The sequence below is a fragment of the Miscanthus floridulus genome, chromosome 2 (assembly GCF_019320115.1).
Source record: "Miscanthus floridulus cultivar M001 chromosome 2, ASM1932011v1, whole genome shotgun sequence".
Lineage (NCBI taxonomy): Eukaryota > Viridiplantae > Streptophyta > Magnoliopsida > Poales > Poaceae > Miscanthus > Miscanthus floridulus.
The window spans coordinates 110649134-110667292 of record NC_089581.1 but is presented as its reverse complement, the minus strand read 5'-3'; the positions used below and the strand labels follow the sequence as shown (position 1 = coordinate 110667292).

The window sequence follows — 18159 nt, the reverse complement described above, 5'->3', positions numbered from 1 at the left end:
AGCCAGAGATAGGGCCGTCTCTAGAGAGCACAAGCGTAAACGTGGCTGTTCGGGGAGCCATTGAGGCGAAAGCGTATGTCATCTTTAAGATGGTATACGTGGAGAAAAGTCGTTTGGAGAATAATCATGTAGAGAATAGTATGAAGAAACATCGTGGCGAAAACTTTAATAAATATTCATATATAAAAAGGTACTTATCTTTAGACATAATGTATGATCGGTGGTGTATGACGTTATTTGGTCGGCGTCGATGAAATTGCCCGGCCCTCAAGCTTTCTGACCTGTCGTCATGGTGGCGGTCACGGTTGTTATAACGCCGTTCTTCGTGGCGATCATTGCGACGCGGCAGGCGATCGGAACGAGTAGTATCGCTTAGCGGCTCGCTTGACGGCTCGGATGGTTCGTTTGACAGTTTGGACGGGTACGCGGAGTTGTAGGCGAACGGACGTAATCGGAGCTTGACGGAGTCAATCCGCGTGGGGAGACGAAGACCTTGAGCATGTCCGACTAAGGCGAGGGTGCAGTCCAAGATCTTCCTTGCATGCCTGAGATACATGAGGTTGCATGCATGGTGGTGTAGATACAGATGCATATGTGCTTGTATATCTCTTCAACTACTCCAATTAGCTTGTATGGCTGACCAACATTTTTGGTGGAAACACTGCTCCACATCACATTATCGTCAACCGCCTTTCCTGATTGCTGGTTGTCGTGATCCACGGAAACAATCTTGCGTATCCGATCAGAAATCACGAACAACAACAAGATGTGATTAGGTTTCTCCCTACCGAAATCATGCAGACATACGGATATATCTGGAAGTATAATAACAATATTTAATTAGGAAGTGACTTGACTTAGCTCTCTTGGATTGCTTGACTCTGATCTTGTTGTCGTGTGTTGCGTCTGTTGGAGGCGCATGGCAAGGCGTCGGACTCCAGCACGTGTGGCCATTCGTCGAGGAAAGTGATCCGCTGCGTGCCAATGTCGAGTTGCCATCGAATGTTGAATTGTCGGCGACGTTGGTTGAAGAAAAGATTCCCATCTGATTCGCCACAGAATCAGCACGCACAGCCACTACCTGGCGCGCCACTATTGACGAAATATGGTCGGCAGTCTACTCAGGGGTATACCCACGGTAGTAAATGATTGGTGGGGATGCGCGTGATCAGGAACCGGATGGTAACAGAGACACAAGACACAAGATTTATACAGGTTCAGGCCGTCAATGTGACGTAAAACCCTACGTCCTGGGCTCTGTTATTTTGTATTGATTGTGTATTAGATTCGATATATCGTCTAGGGGACCCCTGCCTCTCCTTCTATACTCTGGAGGGGTAGGGTTACAAGAAAAAATATCATATTTGGTATTATACAATAAATCACATCTTCATGTAGTCTTACGGTGCACGCCTTGATCTTCTGGGCTGGGCCACCTTTGGGGCGCGGCCCATGTCTTGTTTTGTGGGTACCGGAGGACATACCCCACAATCACCTTCTTTTAATTATATAAGAAAAAATAGTATTATATTCATGCATGTAGTTATTCTAAAACTATAACAACATACTAGTGGTTCACAAGATCTAGGCATGCATAAAGGATATTCAAATTAAAATGTGAAGATGGAAGTAGTATAATTTGCTATGACCTACATGGTGCTAGTTTTATTAGGTCTATGTTGTTCCTCTCTTACATCTCATCAGCCTATAGATCAATCCACATCCCTCACCATGGTAATTGCATTGGATGATCGTTATGAGTTACAAGGATGGTCTCTTCATTCAACAACTTGAACCTCTTATAAAAGTTCTTTCTGGAGGAGCCAGAGTTAGAATTATATGTACCTAACTCATATATGTCCAAACAAAAAGATAAGGAACGTTGAAGGTAAAAACATGTGAATATATGTGCACCTAACCCAAGTAGTTAGAAAATAAAGAAACTGTAGCACAAAGCACCAAAAGCCACTGAGGTGGTTAGTAGCATTGAGACTTTTCATCTGAGGCACGATGTGGCTTGGTACACTGACGTATGCCTATAGTGTCATACATGCTCCCTCGTGTGCACTCTGTTGTCATGTGGCCACCAGCAAACAACAACCTCCTTGGATTCATGCTTGCTTTGCTCTCAATGGGGGGAGTGTTTTTTGTATTATTTTTCATCTAGGTTGCTTGCTCTTCTTTGATCCTTGTCTAGTGATTTAATTTGTTGCCCATCGAGTTAGTCACGTCGTGCACAATTACTCTGCAGTTATTGTATGAGGGGTATTGCCATGGACAGTGTGCAGACCACCATTAAATGATTGTTTCTGGATCTTATTACACACGACCCCTACTTAGATCTTCACAGCAACACAGGATGGCCAACAGATGCTTTCAATCAAGAAACGAATAGAAGCAAACCTTTGAATGTCTAGCTTGCACAGCTCCAGATGAACTATAAACTATCATTCCAGACACAACGACGATGCTACCCAACTAATTAGTATCTGTCAGATACAACAACAGCTATGATGATCGGTTTATTAGGAAACAGATTAGCCACTATCAATCATATGGATGTACAGGGATGCATAGATCATCCGGACTTATTAGCAATGGCACAATGAGCTTAGAACGGAGCCATCTAGAGCTGCACCCACATGTCGTGGTCGTACGTTGACCCCAAAGATTGCCGCGGTGCGGTGGTGGTCTCCTTGAACATTTTCTCATCCCTCAACTCCGACCCGCACTCACGAATACAACACAATGACGCTGCAGTGCCTCGACACTTGGCCCGCGAGCGGGCGCTCCGTTTCGATGCGCTCGATGCAACGCCCGAACCATAGAACCATGCACAAATCGTGCACATGAAATTGGTCCCATCGACCAGAGATGTAAATGTTGTAGATAGGTCATAAGACAGATCACAGATGCATTCCTGCCTAGGTAAGTTCTCACACATTTTGTTCAAGTACTAGTTCGCAATGTTTTGTGAGGAACGAGACGGATGCCGTCAGAGTCTGCGGGCACATCATCCTCATGACGGTGACCGATAGCGCCATCTAGGGATGCAAGCGGTCTGTCCGTAAACCTATATATATATATATATATATATAGGCTTAAAATAAATTATGGGTTATTGCAAGAAACCCACAAAATCAAGTCTGTATGTGGGTTCGCAGGCTAACCGCTTAGGATTGGGGGATCAAGAACAAGTCGACATTGTCTTCAAACTAGCACAGCATCACATTCAGGTTGTCGTTGAATACATGTTGCGATGTGTCCCAGATATCTCTATCTATATCTACTAATCTCATCTCTATCTCTATCTATATTTCTATCTCTTATATCTCTATTTCTATCTCTATCTCTATCTCTATCTCTATCTCCATCTTCATCTAATATTAAAGAGTGAAGCGTTTGTTCCAACCCACTTTTTTCGTCCTGCTTTTTTTACTTCCTAAACTGCCCTCGTGCCCACTGTATCCTATATGTGATCTAGATTTACGACCCGTACTCATATAAGTTAAAACCAGTCATGTCTGGTGATACTAAGTCTAGCTTATAATAGGAGAGAAAAAGAAGGCAGGTAGTAAGTTTATAGCCAACTTATGCATAAGAACCTAGAAACATTATGAGAAATAAATAAGTCACAAATGAGTCACTTAATATATAAGTGGGTTGATAGGTGCGCTGTAAAGTACCAGGAGCTATATGATCACCATGTCGTCGAGGGCCTTTACACCCATGATCATCGTCTGCAGCCAGAGGATGAGATAGATCACGTTCTTGGCAACCTCCGATCCAGCTCTCCATTGCGCTTGCGATCGAGGATGTGCCTTTTGCCGCTTGAGGGCAGTCCCGCTGGCGTAAAGGACTTCCCATGCTTGAACAACCTGCTTGTTAGACACTATGACCCGTTGGAGATCATCTAGACTGAACAGCGTGAGAGAGGGACCGCATTTTTGCGAAAATTGCCTATGTCAAACATAAATGCGTCGACAAACAAGACAAGATCATCACTAAAAGGCACCACTATACGTACGTGATGGAGCCACATGGAGGAACGTTTAACACCATGCAAGAACTGAAAACAAGCGTGATAGAGGATTAGAGGTGCGGTGGAATTAATAATATTATGCTAGTTCAGTTAAGTCTACCATCATTATTCCTCTTCTATAACTCATTAGATTATCGATCATTTCACGTGACTCATTATGGTTATTGGATGGGTGATCCTCACAAGGATATTAATCTCTTCGCCAACAACGTGAACATCCGATAAAAGTTCTTTTGCAAGGAGCCAAAGTGATTTATATGTACCTAACTCAAATATTCCAAATATAAAAAGATAAAACAAACTTGAAGGTAAATAAAAACTTATAATATATTTATGCACCTAACCCAAGTATTGCCAAAAGAAAAGAGAAACTGATGCACAAATGCCTCCATAAAATGCGAGATGGTTAGTAGTGTTAAGGCTTTCCATGTGAGGCATGGTGCGGCTAGATACAGTGACGTGTGTCCACAGCGCCATGCATGCTCCCTCGTGTGCACTGTGTTGTCTTGTAGCCACCATCAAGCAACAACCCCCTTGGATTAATGCTTGCTTTTCTCTCAGTGGCCGAAGTGGCTCCTCTGTTTCTTCATCACCTGGGTTGCATGCCCTTCCCCTTTGTCTAGTGACTTGTCTATCGAGGCGTGGTCCCGTGCCGTGGCGTTGTTGTTTCCAGAGCGGCCGGGGAGCTCTGTCGACAGTCGCCATGGCCAGCCTGACCACCATGGAGAAGTTGATCCTCTTCCACAAGCTGGAGAGAGACCTGTTCCATCGTCTAGTGCACGACCTCGCCCAGGACCCGATGCCCATGCGATGGGTGATCGCGTTCTGGCTCTGGCTCGAGTCCAACGGCCACCACGACTTCATCCGCCGCGTCTCCGCGCTGCCAGGACCTGTTGTGCTGCGGTTCGTCGACGAGGCTATCGCGTGCCTCCGCTGCCTCGCCCGCGAGGGCCACGGGCCTGCGGCCGGCACCGGCGACGGCAGCGACGGCCGCGAGAGGTGCCTACCCTGCACGAACGTGCTCTTGACCAAGCGCATAGACGACGTGGGCTACTTCGAAGGGCACCGCGAGGTCTTGGATGGCGTCACCTACCAGTACAGGAGCGTATGCCTCGCCGTTTGTGATGTCAGCAGCAAAAGTGTCCCCACTAACACAAGCGGTGTGCTTGCTGCACCGCCGATGGTTGGCTCCCCCGTGCTGACCGCCCCGACGGTGGCATCCTTTCCTCTAAACCCGATGGCATCGCCGTGGATCCCTTTGCAGAGCCCCCCGCCAGACGATTACCGCTCCCTATTTATCACCTTCTCCAGAGGCTACCCCATTAACAGGGAGGACATCATGGAGTTCTTCAACTCGTAAGTCCGCTTCTCTTCTCTCTATTTGTAGATCGTGTGTGTGTTTACCTTCGCTCCCCTAGTACTCCCTTGTGTGTAGTCAGGGGTAGGGATGGTAGTTGAATCCGCGGGTACGAGTGCCTGCGGATGCCGCACCCGCTAGGGTACTGCGGGCTTGGATGCCAAATCGTACCCACGGGTCTCGTCGGATCGGTACAGAAATGAATGAAGCTAAGGTCGGATATGAGTGTCAAATCGTACCTATAGGGTGACTATCGAGGTTCAAAATACAAGGAGCATTCCATGTACTCCCACTCTGTTTTAAATTATAAGATTTTTATGTTGGATCCGGGATCTCCCGCGCGGATGAGCCGACCGTTCACCGGCGTTGCCGACCACACACTATGGCTAGAGGTAAAAGAAGGGAGGGAGAACAGAGCACGCACACACAACATAAGCACCAGCGTGAGCCAGAACTCTACAGAGGAGATGGCAAAATTAAACTCGCTCGCTTTACTGAGTTACAGTGAGAAGCTATAAATACAACTCTATCCATCTAATCTTAGTATACAGACATTTCAGGCTACGATATTGCTACTGTGACTAGATGTGACAGCAGGGCTGACTTTGGTGTCTACCCCTGCTGTGGCTACAGTGCGGTAGGGGAGCCTTTCAACGCCTGCCTCATCCACGGCTATAGTGCAGCAGTAGGGAGCCCTTTCGGCGCCTGCCCCTGCCGCGCGTTCAGACATGGGAGTAGCAATTATTTTACAATTTTTCCTAATCCTACTGCTAACCCTAGAACCTCCACCATGCCGATCATCTTCTTCAGCTCCGTGAACCGAAGACAGCCGAGCGGCTTGGTGAGGACGTTTACGAGTTGCCGACCAGTTTTGATAAACTCGATGACGATCAGCCCTCCATTGACACAGTCCCTCCAACACAGTCCCTGAGGAAGTGATACTTGATGTCAATGTGCTTGCTCCGGTCATAGAAAACTGGATTCTTCGCAAGGGCGATGGTGGGCTGGTTGTCCACCATCAGTGCTGGTGGGTGAGCTTTCACACCGGTCAGCTCGCCCAACAGCCAGCGCAGCCACATAGCTTGGCACGCCACTGTGACCGCCGCCACGTACTCTGCCTCGCACGTGGACAGCGCCACCACCTTCTGATTCAGTGACAGCCATGAGATTGGAGCCGACCCGAGGAAGACGAGTACGCCAAAGGTGCTCCGCCATCCGTCGATGTCCCCCGCCATGTCTGCATCGTTGAACACAGTGAGCTACAGCCCACTTCCATCGGTCTTGGGGAAGACGATCCCCTAATCCACCGGCATCTTGATGTAGTGCAGCAGCCGCTTCACCGTGGCCCAATGATCTTCTCGGGGATCCTCCATAAAGCTACTGACGTAGCCCACGGCGAACGCAATGTCTGGCCTCGTGTGGTCTAGGTAGCGCAGACCGCCGATGATGCTCCGGTAGAGTTTTGCATCTACCTTACCGTGGTACTGGGCTTCGTCAACTTCAGCCGCTCCTCCATCGGAGTCAAGCATGGCTTGCACTCAGCTATGCCGCTCTGCTCCAACAGCTTTGAGGCGTACGTGCTCTGACCGAGCATAAGCGCCTCCTTCCCCTATCTTACCTCGATGCCAATGTAGTAGGAGAGCGCGCTGAAATCGCTCATTCAAAAATGAGCCACCATCTCACGCTTGAAGCTGTCGATGTCCTCCGCATTCACGCCGGTGATGATCAAGTCGTCCACATACACGCTGATGACGAGCTCCTCCTTCCCCGTCACCGCATAGAGCGCATGCTCGGTCGCACACCGCGTAAACCCAAGCTCGCCCAGCGTGGTGTCAAGCTTGGTGTTCCATGCTCGCGGGGCCTGCCGTAGCCCATAGAGTGGATTGCGCAGTCAGAGCACCCTGTGCTCTGCTCTCTTGATGGCAAAACCCGGAGGTTGCCTAACAAAGAACGTCTCCACCAGCTCGCCGTTGAGGAAGGCCGATTTTATGTCTAGGTGATGGACGCGCCAGTCCTTCACTGCTACCAAAGCCAGCAACAGTTGGATAGACTCCATGCGCTCTACCGGCGCAAAGACTTCCTTGAAGTCGATGCCCTCACGCTGGACAAAGCCTCGGGCGACGAGGCACGCCTTGTGCTTGACAATGGCGTTGCGCTCGTCCTACTTGACCTTGTACACCCACTTCAGGGCGATTGGACGGCATCCTAAAGGTGGATCGACGAGCTCCCAAGTCTTGATTTCCTCGATCGCCTTCATCTCCTCCAGCATCGCTCGTCGCCAATTTGCATCACGCTCGGCCAGTGTGAACATGGGTGGTTCCTCTGCACTAATGAGAAGCTGACCTGCCCAACCTAAGGACCCTGTGCCACCGACGATGTCATCCATCCTGTGGAACCGCACCACCTCACCTTCATGGAAAGCATCCACGAACTCTATGATGTTGTTTGGAGGTGAGGCAAACTCGATCGACGTTGATAGAGTCCCCTATCCTGCCGAAGTGGTCGACACAACACCTAGAGTGCTCAGCACCCCAGCTGCAATGCTTGGCACTACTCCTGGACCGCTCGTCACCACTCCTAGAGTGGTTGGCACCACTATAGGAGTGCTCGGCACCAGTCTTGGAGTGCTCTGCATCACTGCAAGACCTCTCGGCTCCGCTACGGGAGTGTTCGGCACCCATCCTGGAGTGGTCGGCACCACTGTAGGACCGCTTGGCACCCCTTCCGAAGTGCTCGGCATCCTTCCCAGAGTGCTCGGCACCCCTCTCGGAGTGCTCGGCATCGCCCCATGAGTGCTCGGCTCTGTTGCTGGAGTGGTCGGCACCCCCTGTCCAGCATCTCCACCACCATGGATGACCAAGTGCTCAATGATGAAAGTGCTAGTGAAGTCGCCAGCTTCCCCCATGCTCGGACTGTCCTAGTCCTAGGCCACCATCTCATCTAACACGACGTTGTGCGAGACAACCACCTTGCCTCCACGTGGGTCGTAGAGCAGGTACGCCTTGGTACCTTCCTCGTAGCCTAGGAGCACCATCGGTGTGCTCCTGTCCTTCGGCTTGGTGAGGACCGGCTTCGTCTTCCTGACGTGGCTGATGCAGCCGAATGTCCGGAGGAAGGAAACACTCGGCTTGCACCCATACCAAGCTTCGAACAACGTCTTATCCTTTAGGGCCTTGGTGGGCGCGCGGTTGAGAATGAACACCGCCGTGGTCACCGCCTCACCCTAGAACCTTACTGGCATGCTCTTGGCCTTCATTATGGATCGAGCCATGCTGACCACCATCTAGTTCCGCCGCTCCACCATGCCATTCTGTTGTGGCGAGTACAGCATGGTGTGGTGTCGCACCACACCCTAATCCACACAGTACGCACCAAACTCCACCAAAGTGAATCCACCACCACGATCAGTCCGTAGCACGCGTAGGTTCTTGCCACTCTCCGCCTCCACCGCGCCTTGTACTTCTTGATCACCTCCACTGCCTCGTCCTTGCCTATCAGGAGTTGCAGCCACATATAGCGACTGCAATTATCCACGAGCAGGAGGAAATACTGCCGACCACCGTTTGTGGCTGGCGTGATTGGCCCGCAGAGATCACCATGGACGAGCTCGAGAGCTTCTGCCGTATGATACTTGGTCGCCTTTGGGAACGACAAACTCCTCTACTTCCCGGCCAGGCAGCTGTCACACAGCTCGCCTACGTGCTTGATGTGGGGCAGCCCTCAGACCATCTTCTCATGCCGACCGAGCGTGTCAAAGCTAAGATGGCCGAACCGGACATGCCATAGCCACGGCTCCTCGGTGTGCCATGCTGCTAGGCACACCGGCTGCTCCACCTTCAAGTCGAGTAGGTACAATCGATTACGTGAGTGTTTTACCTTCATGAGAAGACGCCGCTCCCGATCCTGACTCTTCAGGATCCCACTCTCGATCAGTACCTCGCATCCGTGCTCGTCCAGCTGTCTGATGCTGACGATGCTTGAACGTAGCTGCAGGATGTAGTACACATCCATCAGCATGCAATGCTCACCATTTTGGCACCTGAAGATGATGGTGTCACGCCCTCAGATCGTCACCCTTGAGCAGTCACCGAACTTCATCGTGCCGGTCACGTTGCCGTCGAGCTCAGAGAAGGCTTCCTTAGAGCTCGTCATGTGGTCGCTGGCACCGGAGTCCAGGTACCACCACTGCTCCTGTCCGCCGCCCACATGTCTGAGGTGGACCTAGGCACGTAGTTTGTCGAGGTTGACAGCCTTTAGAGCCTTGTCATGCCCTTCCACCACCATCACCTCTCCCTTCTCCTTCGCCTCAACATCGAACAGTACACAAAATGTCACCATCAGGAGAGTGGCCTCATCAGCCTACGCTAAATGAGCCTCAGCCTTCTTCTCCTGCTTACGATTTGGGCACTCCTTTGCCCAATGGCCCGTCTTCCCGTAGCGTCGGTAGGCGTTGGGGTCGACCTTCTTCTTCTTCTTCTTCTTCGAAGAAGCCTTGCCGCGACGCTTGCCATCGTCACCACAGCTAGAGGAGGCTTCCTCAGACTTCTTCATCCGGGTAGCCCACTCCTCCTCTATCAGTAGCAGCTTGCCGCTATCCATCGTTGTTGTGGCCTGCTCCATGAGATCGTCCACCGCCCGTAGATGGCCTATCACATCCTCAATGGTGAGGGTGGTCAAGTCCAACATCATCTCTATGGAGAGAGCGATCTGGATGTACTTTACCGGCACAGAGTGGAGGTACTTAGAGACCAACTCTTCTTCGTTGATGGTGACACCATGGCTCCTCAGCTTGCTGATGAACGACTGTAGGCGGAGGGAGAAGTCCTCCACCAACTCACCATCCTTGAACTTGAGGGTGGTGTACTCTTGCTTCAACAGCTAGGTCGTCGCCTTCTTTGCGCTGTCGGAGCCGACGTGCATCGCTGCAATGGCCTCCCACGCCTCCTTAGCAGAGTTCTTCGCCCCTAATGGCTCCCTATACTCTGCCAGCACAACAGTGAGGATAGCCTCCAACGCTAACATGTCGTCTTCTTCATTGTTGGTACCCTTGTCAATGGCATTCCAGAGCCATCGGGCTCTGAGCTTGACCTTCATGATCACCGCCCACTTACCATAGTTGGTGCGAGTCAGCGTCGGCCAACTAGTGCCACTGACCTCCTGCACCAAGCACACGACGACCTCCTATCGTGGCTAGGCAGCCACAACAGTGCCGCTGCTGTCGCTCATCTCCAAACCGTCCGTCATCGCCAGCGGTTAGTCCAACGACGACACTTGTACGACTCTGATACCACTTGTTGGCCCTAGGATCTCCCGCACGGGTGAGCCGACCACTCACCAGCTTTGCCGACCACACACTATGGCTAGAGGTAGAAGAAGGGAGGGAGAATAGAGCGCGCACACACACAGCATAAGCACCAGTGTGGGGCAGAGCTCTGCAGAGGAGATAGCAAAACTAAACTCGCTCTCTTTACTAAGTTGTAGTGGGAAGCTATAAATACAAGGATTAAGTCCACTTTTGGCCCCTCAACTATTGTGTCGGTCTAATTTTAACCCTCAACTACAAAACCGTCTAGTACCGGTAGGCCTACTATCAAAATCGTTCTCTTTTAGCACCTAGGCGGGGGCAAGGCTATTTTGACCGACGTTGAGCGGTTTTGACACGCAACCTCTATCTTAGTGACATGTGGCGCCCACGCGTCATCTACTCAATCCCTCCCTCTCCATCCTCATGGCCATGGCTCGTCGGCAACCGGCCATGCCTATGCGAAGCTGAAGACACCGTTTGTACCATGGCCGACATGTTCGGCGACAAGGCCGTGCACCCGGAGAAGATGATCGTCGAGGCCTCCGTCGTGGCCATGCCCGCCTCCACCACTGCGCCGACCACTTCAGTGTCTGCGGCGTCCACTGAGCTGGGCACCGGCGCCACGCGCCTCGAGGTCGAGGCGTGCCGCATCACGGTGGTGAGGCGGTGCAGCTCCTTCTCGGTCCGCCTATGCATGCGTATGAGGAGGCCGTCGAGGACTTGGTCGTCGTCGGCATCAGCGCCGTGGAGGGCCGCCGTGGCCCGTGGCGTGGCCAGTAGGTCGCCGAGCGCGGTCAGGACGACGTCCAAGAGCGCGAGGTCGTGGCCCGAGGAGGCGGAGGCTCCGCCGGTGCCGCACCATGTCCTGAGCGTGGACGGTGCCGTGGAGGTGAGCAAGCGCCGGGTGGCACGGCTTGCTCGTGGACCGCACGTGTGCTGTCGCGGTCAGCGCCGCGGACGCCTTCCTCGTCGTCGTCCTCAGCAGGGCTAAGCATCAAGTGCATTCTCACAGCCATGGCTCGTCGGCAACCGGTCATGGTACAAACGGCGTCTTCGATAGCAGCATCGCGTGGTAGCGGCACTGCTCGGCGCAGCACGGGCGCAACACCAGCACAGTGACCACACAACACCATGATGGCCCCAGGATCGCCGAGAGGAGTGGAGGCTAGCGCCGCCACATCGCTCGCGCCGGGACCGCTTGCCGCACGAGGGTCAGCGCCCGTGCCCGCGAGAGGAGTGGAGGCCAGCGCCGCCGCGTCGGAGGGAGCAACGCCCGCGAGGGAGCCACGCGAGGGAGCAGCGCCCGCCTCGCCGCGCGCGGAGAGAGGACGCGTCGGGGGAGTGGCCATGAGGATGGAGAGGGAGGGGTTGAGTCGATGACGCGTGGGCCCCACATGTCACTGAGATAGAGGTTACATGTCAAAACCGCTCCACGTTGGACAAAACAGCCTTACCCGCGCCCAAATACTAAAAGTGAACGATTTTGACAGTTGGGGTACCGGTACTAGACGGTTTTGTAGTTGAGAGTTAATATTAGACCAACACAATAGTTGAGGGGCCAAAAATGGACTTAATCCTAAATACAACTCTATCCCATCTAATCCTAGTACACATACATGACAAGCTGTCATGCTGCTACAGTGACTGGATGTGACAGCAGGGCTGACTTTGGCGTCTGCCCCTGCTGTGGCTATAGTGTGGCAGAGGAGCCTTTCGACGCCTGCCCCTGCCGCGACTACAGTGCAGCAGCAGGGAGCCCTTTCGGCGCCTGCCCCTGCCGCGCGTTCAGACATAGGAGAGCAGCATATTACTTTACATTTTTGCTTTTTTAGATACATTACTTTTACAATGTATCTAGACATAATGTATATGTAAGTGCATAGCAAAAGTTATAAATTAAAAAAAGCCAAAACATCTTATAATTTGGAACAGGAAAGTAAGTAATTATCTATGTCTCGTTGTTAAGAACATGTTTGGCACCTGAGTATTAAATTTTTAGTCTATTTTAAAAACTTGTATAACTATATGATACATATGTGGTAGATGACTAGATTTTGCTATGTATAGATGATAAACTTTGCTTGTTTTCAACTTTCTATAGTTATTACTTTGCTTGTTTTCAACTTTCTATAGTTATTAATGTGATCGTGGTGATATATTACTTGTGAGGTTAACGCACCCGATGGGTGCCCAAAACCCACGGGCGCGGGCGCATGTGCAAAATTGCACTCGCAGGTTGTGCCCACGATGGATGTGACAATATTTTGCGGGTGTTATTGCAAGGGGGTATTTGCTCCACCCGCACCACACCCAACCTATTGCTATCCTTAGTAAGGGGGCTCCGGTCACCAGTAGTCATGGAAGGGGGGTTGGGCAGATTTGATCAAACACCGGGTCGAATCGGTTCCAATCAGACCAGAAAAATATCCAGATTTTACATTTTTATTAGATGTTTCCATAACTTCACTGTTCATCCATCGCAACTTTCAAAGATCTTGGAGAGGCCAACAATAGTTATTTAGCTTTTAGATTTTTATAAAACTTTCCAAAAATATACTGATCTAAAGGAAGTTACAAAACCTACTTTGAAGGCTCTAATGTTATATGTACTCTGGAAGTTTTGAGAAAACTTTTAAATGATTCCAAAACTTTCAGCTGTGGTTTAAGCTTTCAATCACTGGACAAAATTTGCTCTCTGCAGAAGAAACTATGATTCGAATTAGCCCAAGTTGATTTTTTTTGTTCAAGCATCATCACTAAGTGCACGGTCGTGCAGGATCATATAAATACACGTACAGCGCTAGATAATTTTGTGCATGGATGGTGAATTGCAGGGTGTACGGGCCGTGCGTGGAGACGGTGATGATAGAGAAGGTGGCGCCAGGGCAGCTGCCGGTGTACGGTCGCATGGTGCTGCGCAGCGCGGCGATGATCCCAGTGGTGCTGAACGGGCGGCAGACGGCCAAGTTCCTGATCAAAGGCAGGCACCTCTGGGCCAGGATCTACGTCCCCAGCTCCAAGCTCTCCTACGCCTGATCCCAGCCACCTACAGGCTACAGATCAGAAGCCGGCCGGGGTAACAGCAGAGCTGGAGCCTATACACTGATGTTACGTACTTACATGCCATGACTAGAGCTTTGCTAAACTGTCTCGTCGAATAAACTATCGGAGTGTTATAGGTTTGTGTCTGTGCTATGTACATACGTCTGTCTGTGCGTTCCAGAGTTCGCCTCGTACCCGTTATATGCTCGTCATGTGCCCGCTGTGCTCGCCATGAACCCTTTGTGTTAAGAAATGTTGGCAATGTCGTAACAGTGCCTTGCTAAGTTTCAGAGTTATGCTTGCCCGGCACGGCCAAATCAATAGGCCTGGGTATTTTGAACAGCTTCTAGTTCCCATTGTGGAGCTAAAACAACGGCTATTTCAACAACGATATCTGACTACCAAGACAGTAGTATTGCTTATAAGTGGTGAAGGACGTAGGCGTCACGCCACCACCAAAATTCTGCGTGATACATACATAATGAATGCGTACATTAGTCGCGCCAACCAGCACCAGCTTGCCGCCTCTTCCCATATGATATAGTATAGCAGGATCTCAGCTAGTGCCACTTCCCTAACTCTCACATGGGTTACCGCTTAGAGTTTTGACGCTGCAGCGTAGCTCCCCTCACAATGTTTGACAGGGAGCCAGGGTGTGAGTGCATCAACCAGCCTTTTGATGTCCTCCGAGGAATGGGAAGCGCTAAGAGTGATTCTCAGCCTGCCAATAGGTCCAAGATAAGTTTATCTTCGCTCACAGTATTGGAGAATTGAAGAAAGAGACTTTTTATGTACAGCAAGTTCTAGCAGGAATTCTGTATACAAGTTCATGAAGGACTGAATGATGGAACAACAGTAAGTGGGAAGATGAGCCGGAACCTGCATGAGTTGGGTGGCACCGTGGGTGGTCGGATTGGTGTAACATGAAATCCAGATCTTAGCAAATACCTGAAGTGTTAGAAGCGAAATATTAGTACGCGAAGCAACGAGGTTATCGACAAAGCAAACTAAGGAAACAGGGAGAAAGGGCACCTGCCAGCCCTGAGCGCTGCTTCTTCACTTCCAACCACAATGGAAATTATGGGACTAGTTATCTCGAGATTGGTCAACGAAGCAAAATACTGCACATGCCTCCAGATCACTGATCTCCGCCATCCCTCCTTCCTTGAGACATAGAGTGCCGCTGAAATCAATAACACTATTTAGAAAACGTCCCCTGCTACTGCTATATTAGTACATTTAAGTCCTCATTCACACAGGCTAATTTGAAAGCAAAAACAGCATGTACATTTTTTCCTTGTATGTAACGGGAGATAATGTTAATTAATGGATATTGGATGTCACTTGTCAGCTCAACATATTGTTGAAATAAATATTCATTTCTAGAAGAACTAGCACAGGGGTTTAAGTCATGAATTACCATGCACAGAAGCAACAACTGGCACCGGCAAAGCAGTTGAAAATATGAACGAGCGACCTCGTGACTGAATAAGCCTCTTCCATCTAGTGCTGCACAACAGATTGCAAGCTTTTAGTGATGAATCTCAGAATCTGGAAGTGTTGTCTACTGATATTCTTATTCTTATACTCAACTTGTGATTACTGATAACAAACTGAAAAGCTTCTTTATAAATAAATAACTTATAAGCATGAGAGTCCATGGTTGAAACTTGTGATAACCAACTGAGAAGTTGAGCACTAGAAATTCTTCCGGTTAGCTGACATCAGCAAGTTCTCAGAATGGAAACATGTTGAATGTTCAATGAAGTCAGCACTCAGCACTACATTAACTCAGAGAGTTTGCAGAAACATGTAAACCTAATTCTCACACTCATCTCTGATGAGCATGTTATCCCATTCAAATATATGCAGTCAAACATGTCTCACAATCCAGTAAAGGCACTGGCCCTTCCTGTTCCATCAAAAAAAAACATGTCTCACATACTTTTTAGACAGATATGCTCAATCTACTTTGTTTAATAGTCATCATGATTCATAGACAGATTTCACTAGAAAGGAAATATGATTGTTTCAAAGAGTATATTACCTGCATGTTATAAAACCACCCTGGCAGCCAGCGGCCTTGCTTAAGGTGCCGACACCTATGTCAATGTCCTTTTCACATTCAAACAGCTCAGCTGCACCACCACCATTCTCACCACAAACAAGTGTCCCATGAGCCTTGACAAAAGAAAATGCGAACAGAACTCAATCAATACAAAGATCTGCAAAAACTTATTTGAGAGGAGATAAAATACTAACATCATCGATGACCAATAGAAACCCATACTTTCTGCGTAATTTGACAAGTTCAGGTAATGGAGCGAAATCACCATCCATGCTGAACAGGCTGCACTTTATTATAAATGCAAAGAGGTTCTCATATTATTAGCCTATAATAAAGTAACAACATGCATATAATCTCTAGTCATCAACATTAACAGAAACACCAACACTTGGTCAGTGATGACTTGCCTATCTGTGACAACAACTTTCTTTTCCACTGAGCAACTGGACCTGCAGAGGTCATAAAAATATAGTTACAGCTAATTCAAGTAGTGTGAATACAATGAATATTACTGCATAGTGAAGAAGAAACATACAGCAGGAAGTCAAGATGGAACATGTCACAGTGCTTGTATACAAACACTATCGCTTCTTGCTGCCTGCTCCAAAAGCCAAATCCCATCAATGATTGAAGCATGGTTCAGCGCATCTGAGAAGATCGCAATTCTCTCATGCTCTGCAGGTTTTCTCCCACGGGACAAAAGAGAGCTAATACTTCCCAGGGCCGTCATTACAGCCATGTTGGCAGAAAACCCAGTAGGGCAAAGAAGGCAATCCTGCAGAACCACTACACAGTAAGGATCCAAAGCTGAAGAAATGATGATGCTTATGCAAAAATTTCAATTTGAAGACATCAATTGGTACCTCTTTTTTCTTCAATTCTGCCAATGATTCCTCCACCAACTTGTGATAACTAGTATACCCACAGATCAACGCCGAGCCTCTTGGCCCCATGCCATAATCTCGAGCTGCCTAGCAAGCACCAACTAGGTCATTAATTCAAAATAATTGATATATATATCAAGCAGTGTACATAATTGGCACACCTGCACTAAAGCCTCACGGACTGCAGGATGCGAGCTGAGGCCTCATATAGTCATTCCCTGAGAAAAGGATCAGATTTCCATCCAACTCCTCTTCATGTCCACTCGCCTCACCACCTAACCAAATCTTACAAAGAGGAGAACACAGTGACTACGAGTTTGGCATGCGCCACAGAGGGGAGAGATTTGATTGGCGCTGACCTTCGGCCAGCCATTGCTGCATGGTGTCGCGGTCGAGCCGGATTTCGACGGCGGCACGGTCCCAGGGCCCCGGCCCGTCGAAGGTCTGTGGGGTTGCGGGGGGCGGCGCGAGCGCGATGGGTCGCGTGGCGCGCAGCAGGCTCCTGGCCTCCAGCGTCGCGAGCGCGGCATCCACCATAGCGTCCCACTGCCCCATTTCGTCGAACATGCGGCGTGGGTGGGCGGCGGCGGTGGAGCGCGCACGCAGAGAGGAGAGCAAACTTGACACGTTCAGTGGGGTGCTTGGGGAGAGTTGAGGACTTGGGTAGCGTGCCCGTGGGCGCAGAAGCGCAGCGATGGGCTAGGTGATTGGCTCACCTGAATGAGCATTCGGACCGCCCGGCCGGGCTAGGCCTGGGCCTACGGACTGTTTTTCGTGCTGGGACGGCCCAAAAAGTACGTCCAATCTAGCAGGCCGGGCCGGGACGTGGCCCACTTCAGCAGAGGAAGGGACAGAGGACGCCAGGCGCTATCGCGCTATCATGCGGACCGCGGTTGCGCTCGAGGCGATAGCGTCGGCCGTCGGGAAGCGCGGCCGCGTGGAGGAGGACGCGGAGGCGGTGATGGCATCCGGGATTGAGACCGTTGGCTACCCTTGCGCGGCGGAGCGGACGGGGCACGGGGCACGGTCGGCGGTGGCGGCCTCAGATCCGCGAGCGAGAGCGGGGAAAGGAGGCGAGGCGAGTCCGCAAGCACGAGGCGAGCGACCGAGCGAGAGCGGGGAGGAGGCGAGGAGCAGAGCGCGGACGCGGTGCCTGGGTGCGGGGAGGAGACGTTGCGGGAGCAGGCGACGCTTTTTTTTTAGGAGAGGGTGCTGGACTGTTGGGCTGCTGTTGCTGGAGCTTTCCTCATCGGGCCTCTGGCCATTTACCGGGCCAGGCCAGGGCGCCCAGCATGCCTGGGAAGTGGCCCAGACATGGCCCTATGCATTAGGCCCGCACAAGACCGAGCCGTGCTGTGATTGGGCCGGGCCACCATGCCCCGGGCTGCATGCTCTCTATGGGCTCACCCGCTAACAGGTCTTGTAGCATGTGGACCCCATGAGATAAGAACTTGGAAAGAA

General features: G+C 50.5%; 2 protein-coding genes and 1 pseudogene across 2 annotated transcripts; 1 reads left to right on the top strand and 2 right to left on the bottom strand.

The window, feature by feature from the left end:
• The first annotated feature begins 4745 nt into the window (after positions 1-4745).
• On the top strand, positions 4746-13781 carry LOC136539355 (uncharacterized). Its single transcript, XM_066531308.1, has 2 exons — positions 4746-5398; positions 13539-13781. The coding sequence occupies exons 1-2, from the start codon at positions 4746-4748 to the stop codon at positions 13738-13740; spliced, it is 855 nt and encodes a 284-aa protein (XP_066387405.1). The 3' UTR covers positions 13741-13781.
• Positions 11101-12053, bottom strand: LOC136513475 (uncharacterized; annotated as a pseudogene).
• Positions 13782-14025: 244 nt separating the features above from the next.
• Positions 14026-17391, bottom strand: LOC136539354 (8-amino-7-oxononanoate synthase-like). The gene is given in 13 exon segments (XM_066531307.1): positions 14026-14467; positions 14626-14694; positions 14779-14929; positions 15167-15255; positions 15794-15927; positions 16009-16096; positions 16222-16263; positions 16350-16414; positions 16416-16589; positions 16678-16785; positions 16860-16901; positions 16903-16973; positions 17058-17391. Coding segments are annotated over 13 exon segments (1365 nt in total). The 5' UTR covers positions 17266-17391; the 3' UTR covers positions 14026-14343.
• Positions 17392-18159: the final 768 nt, after the last annotated feature.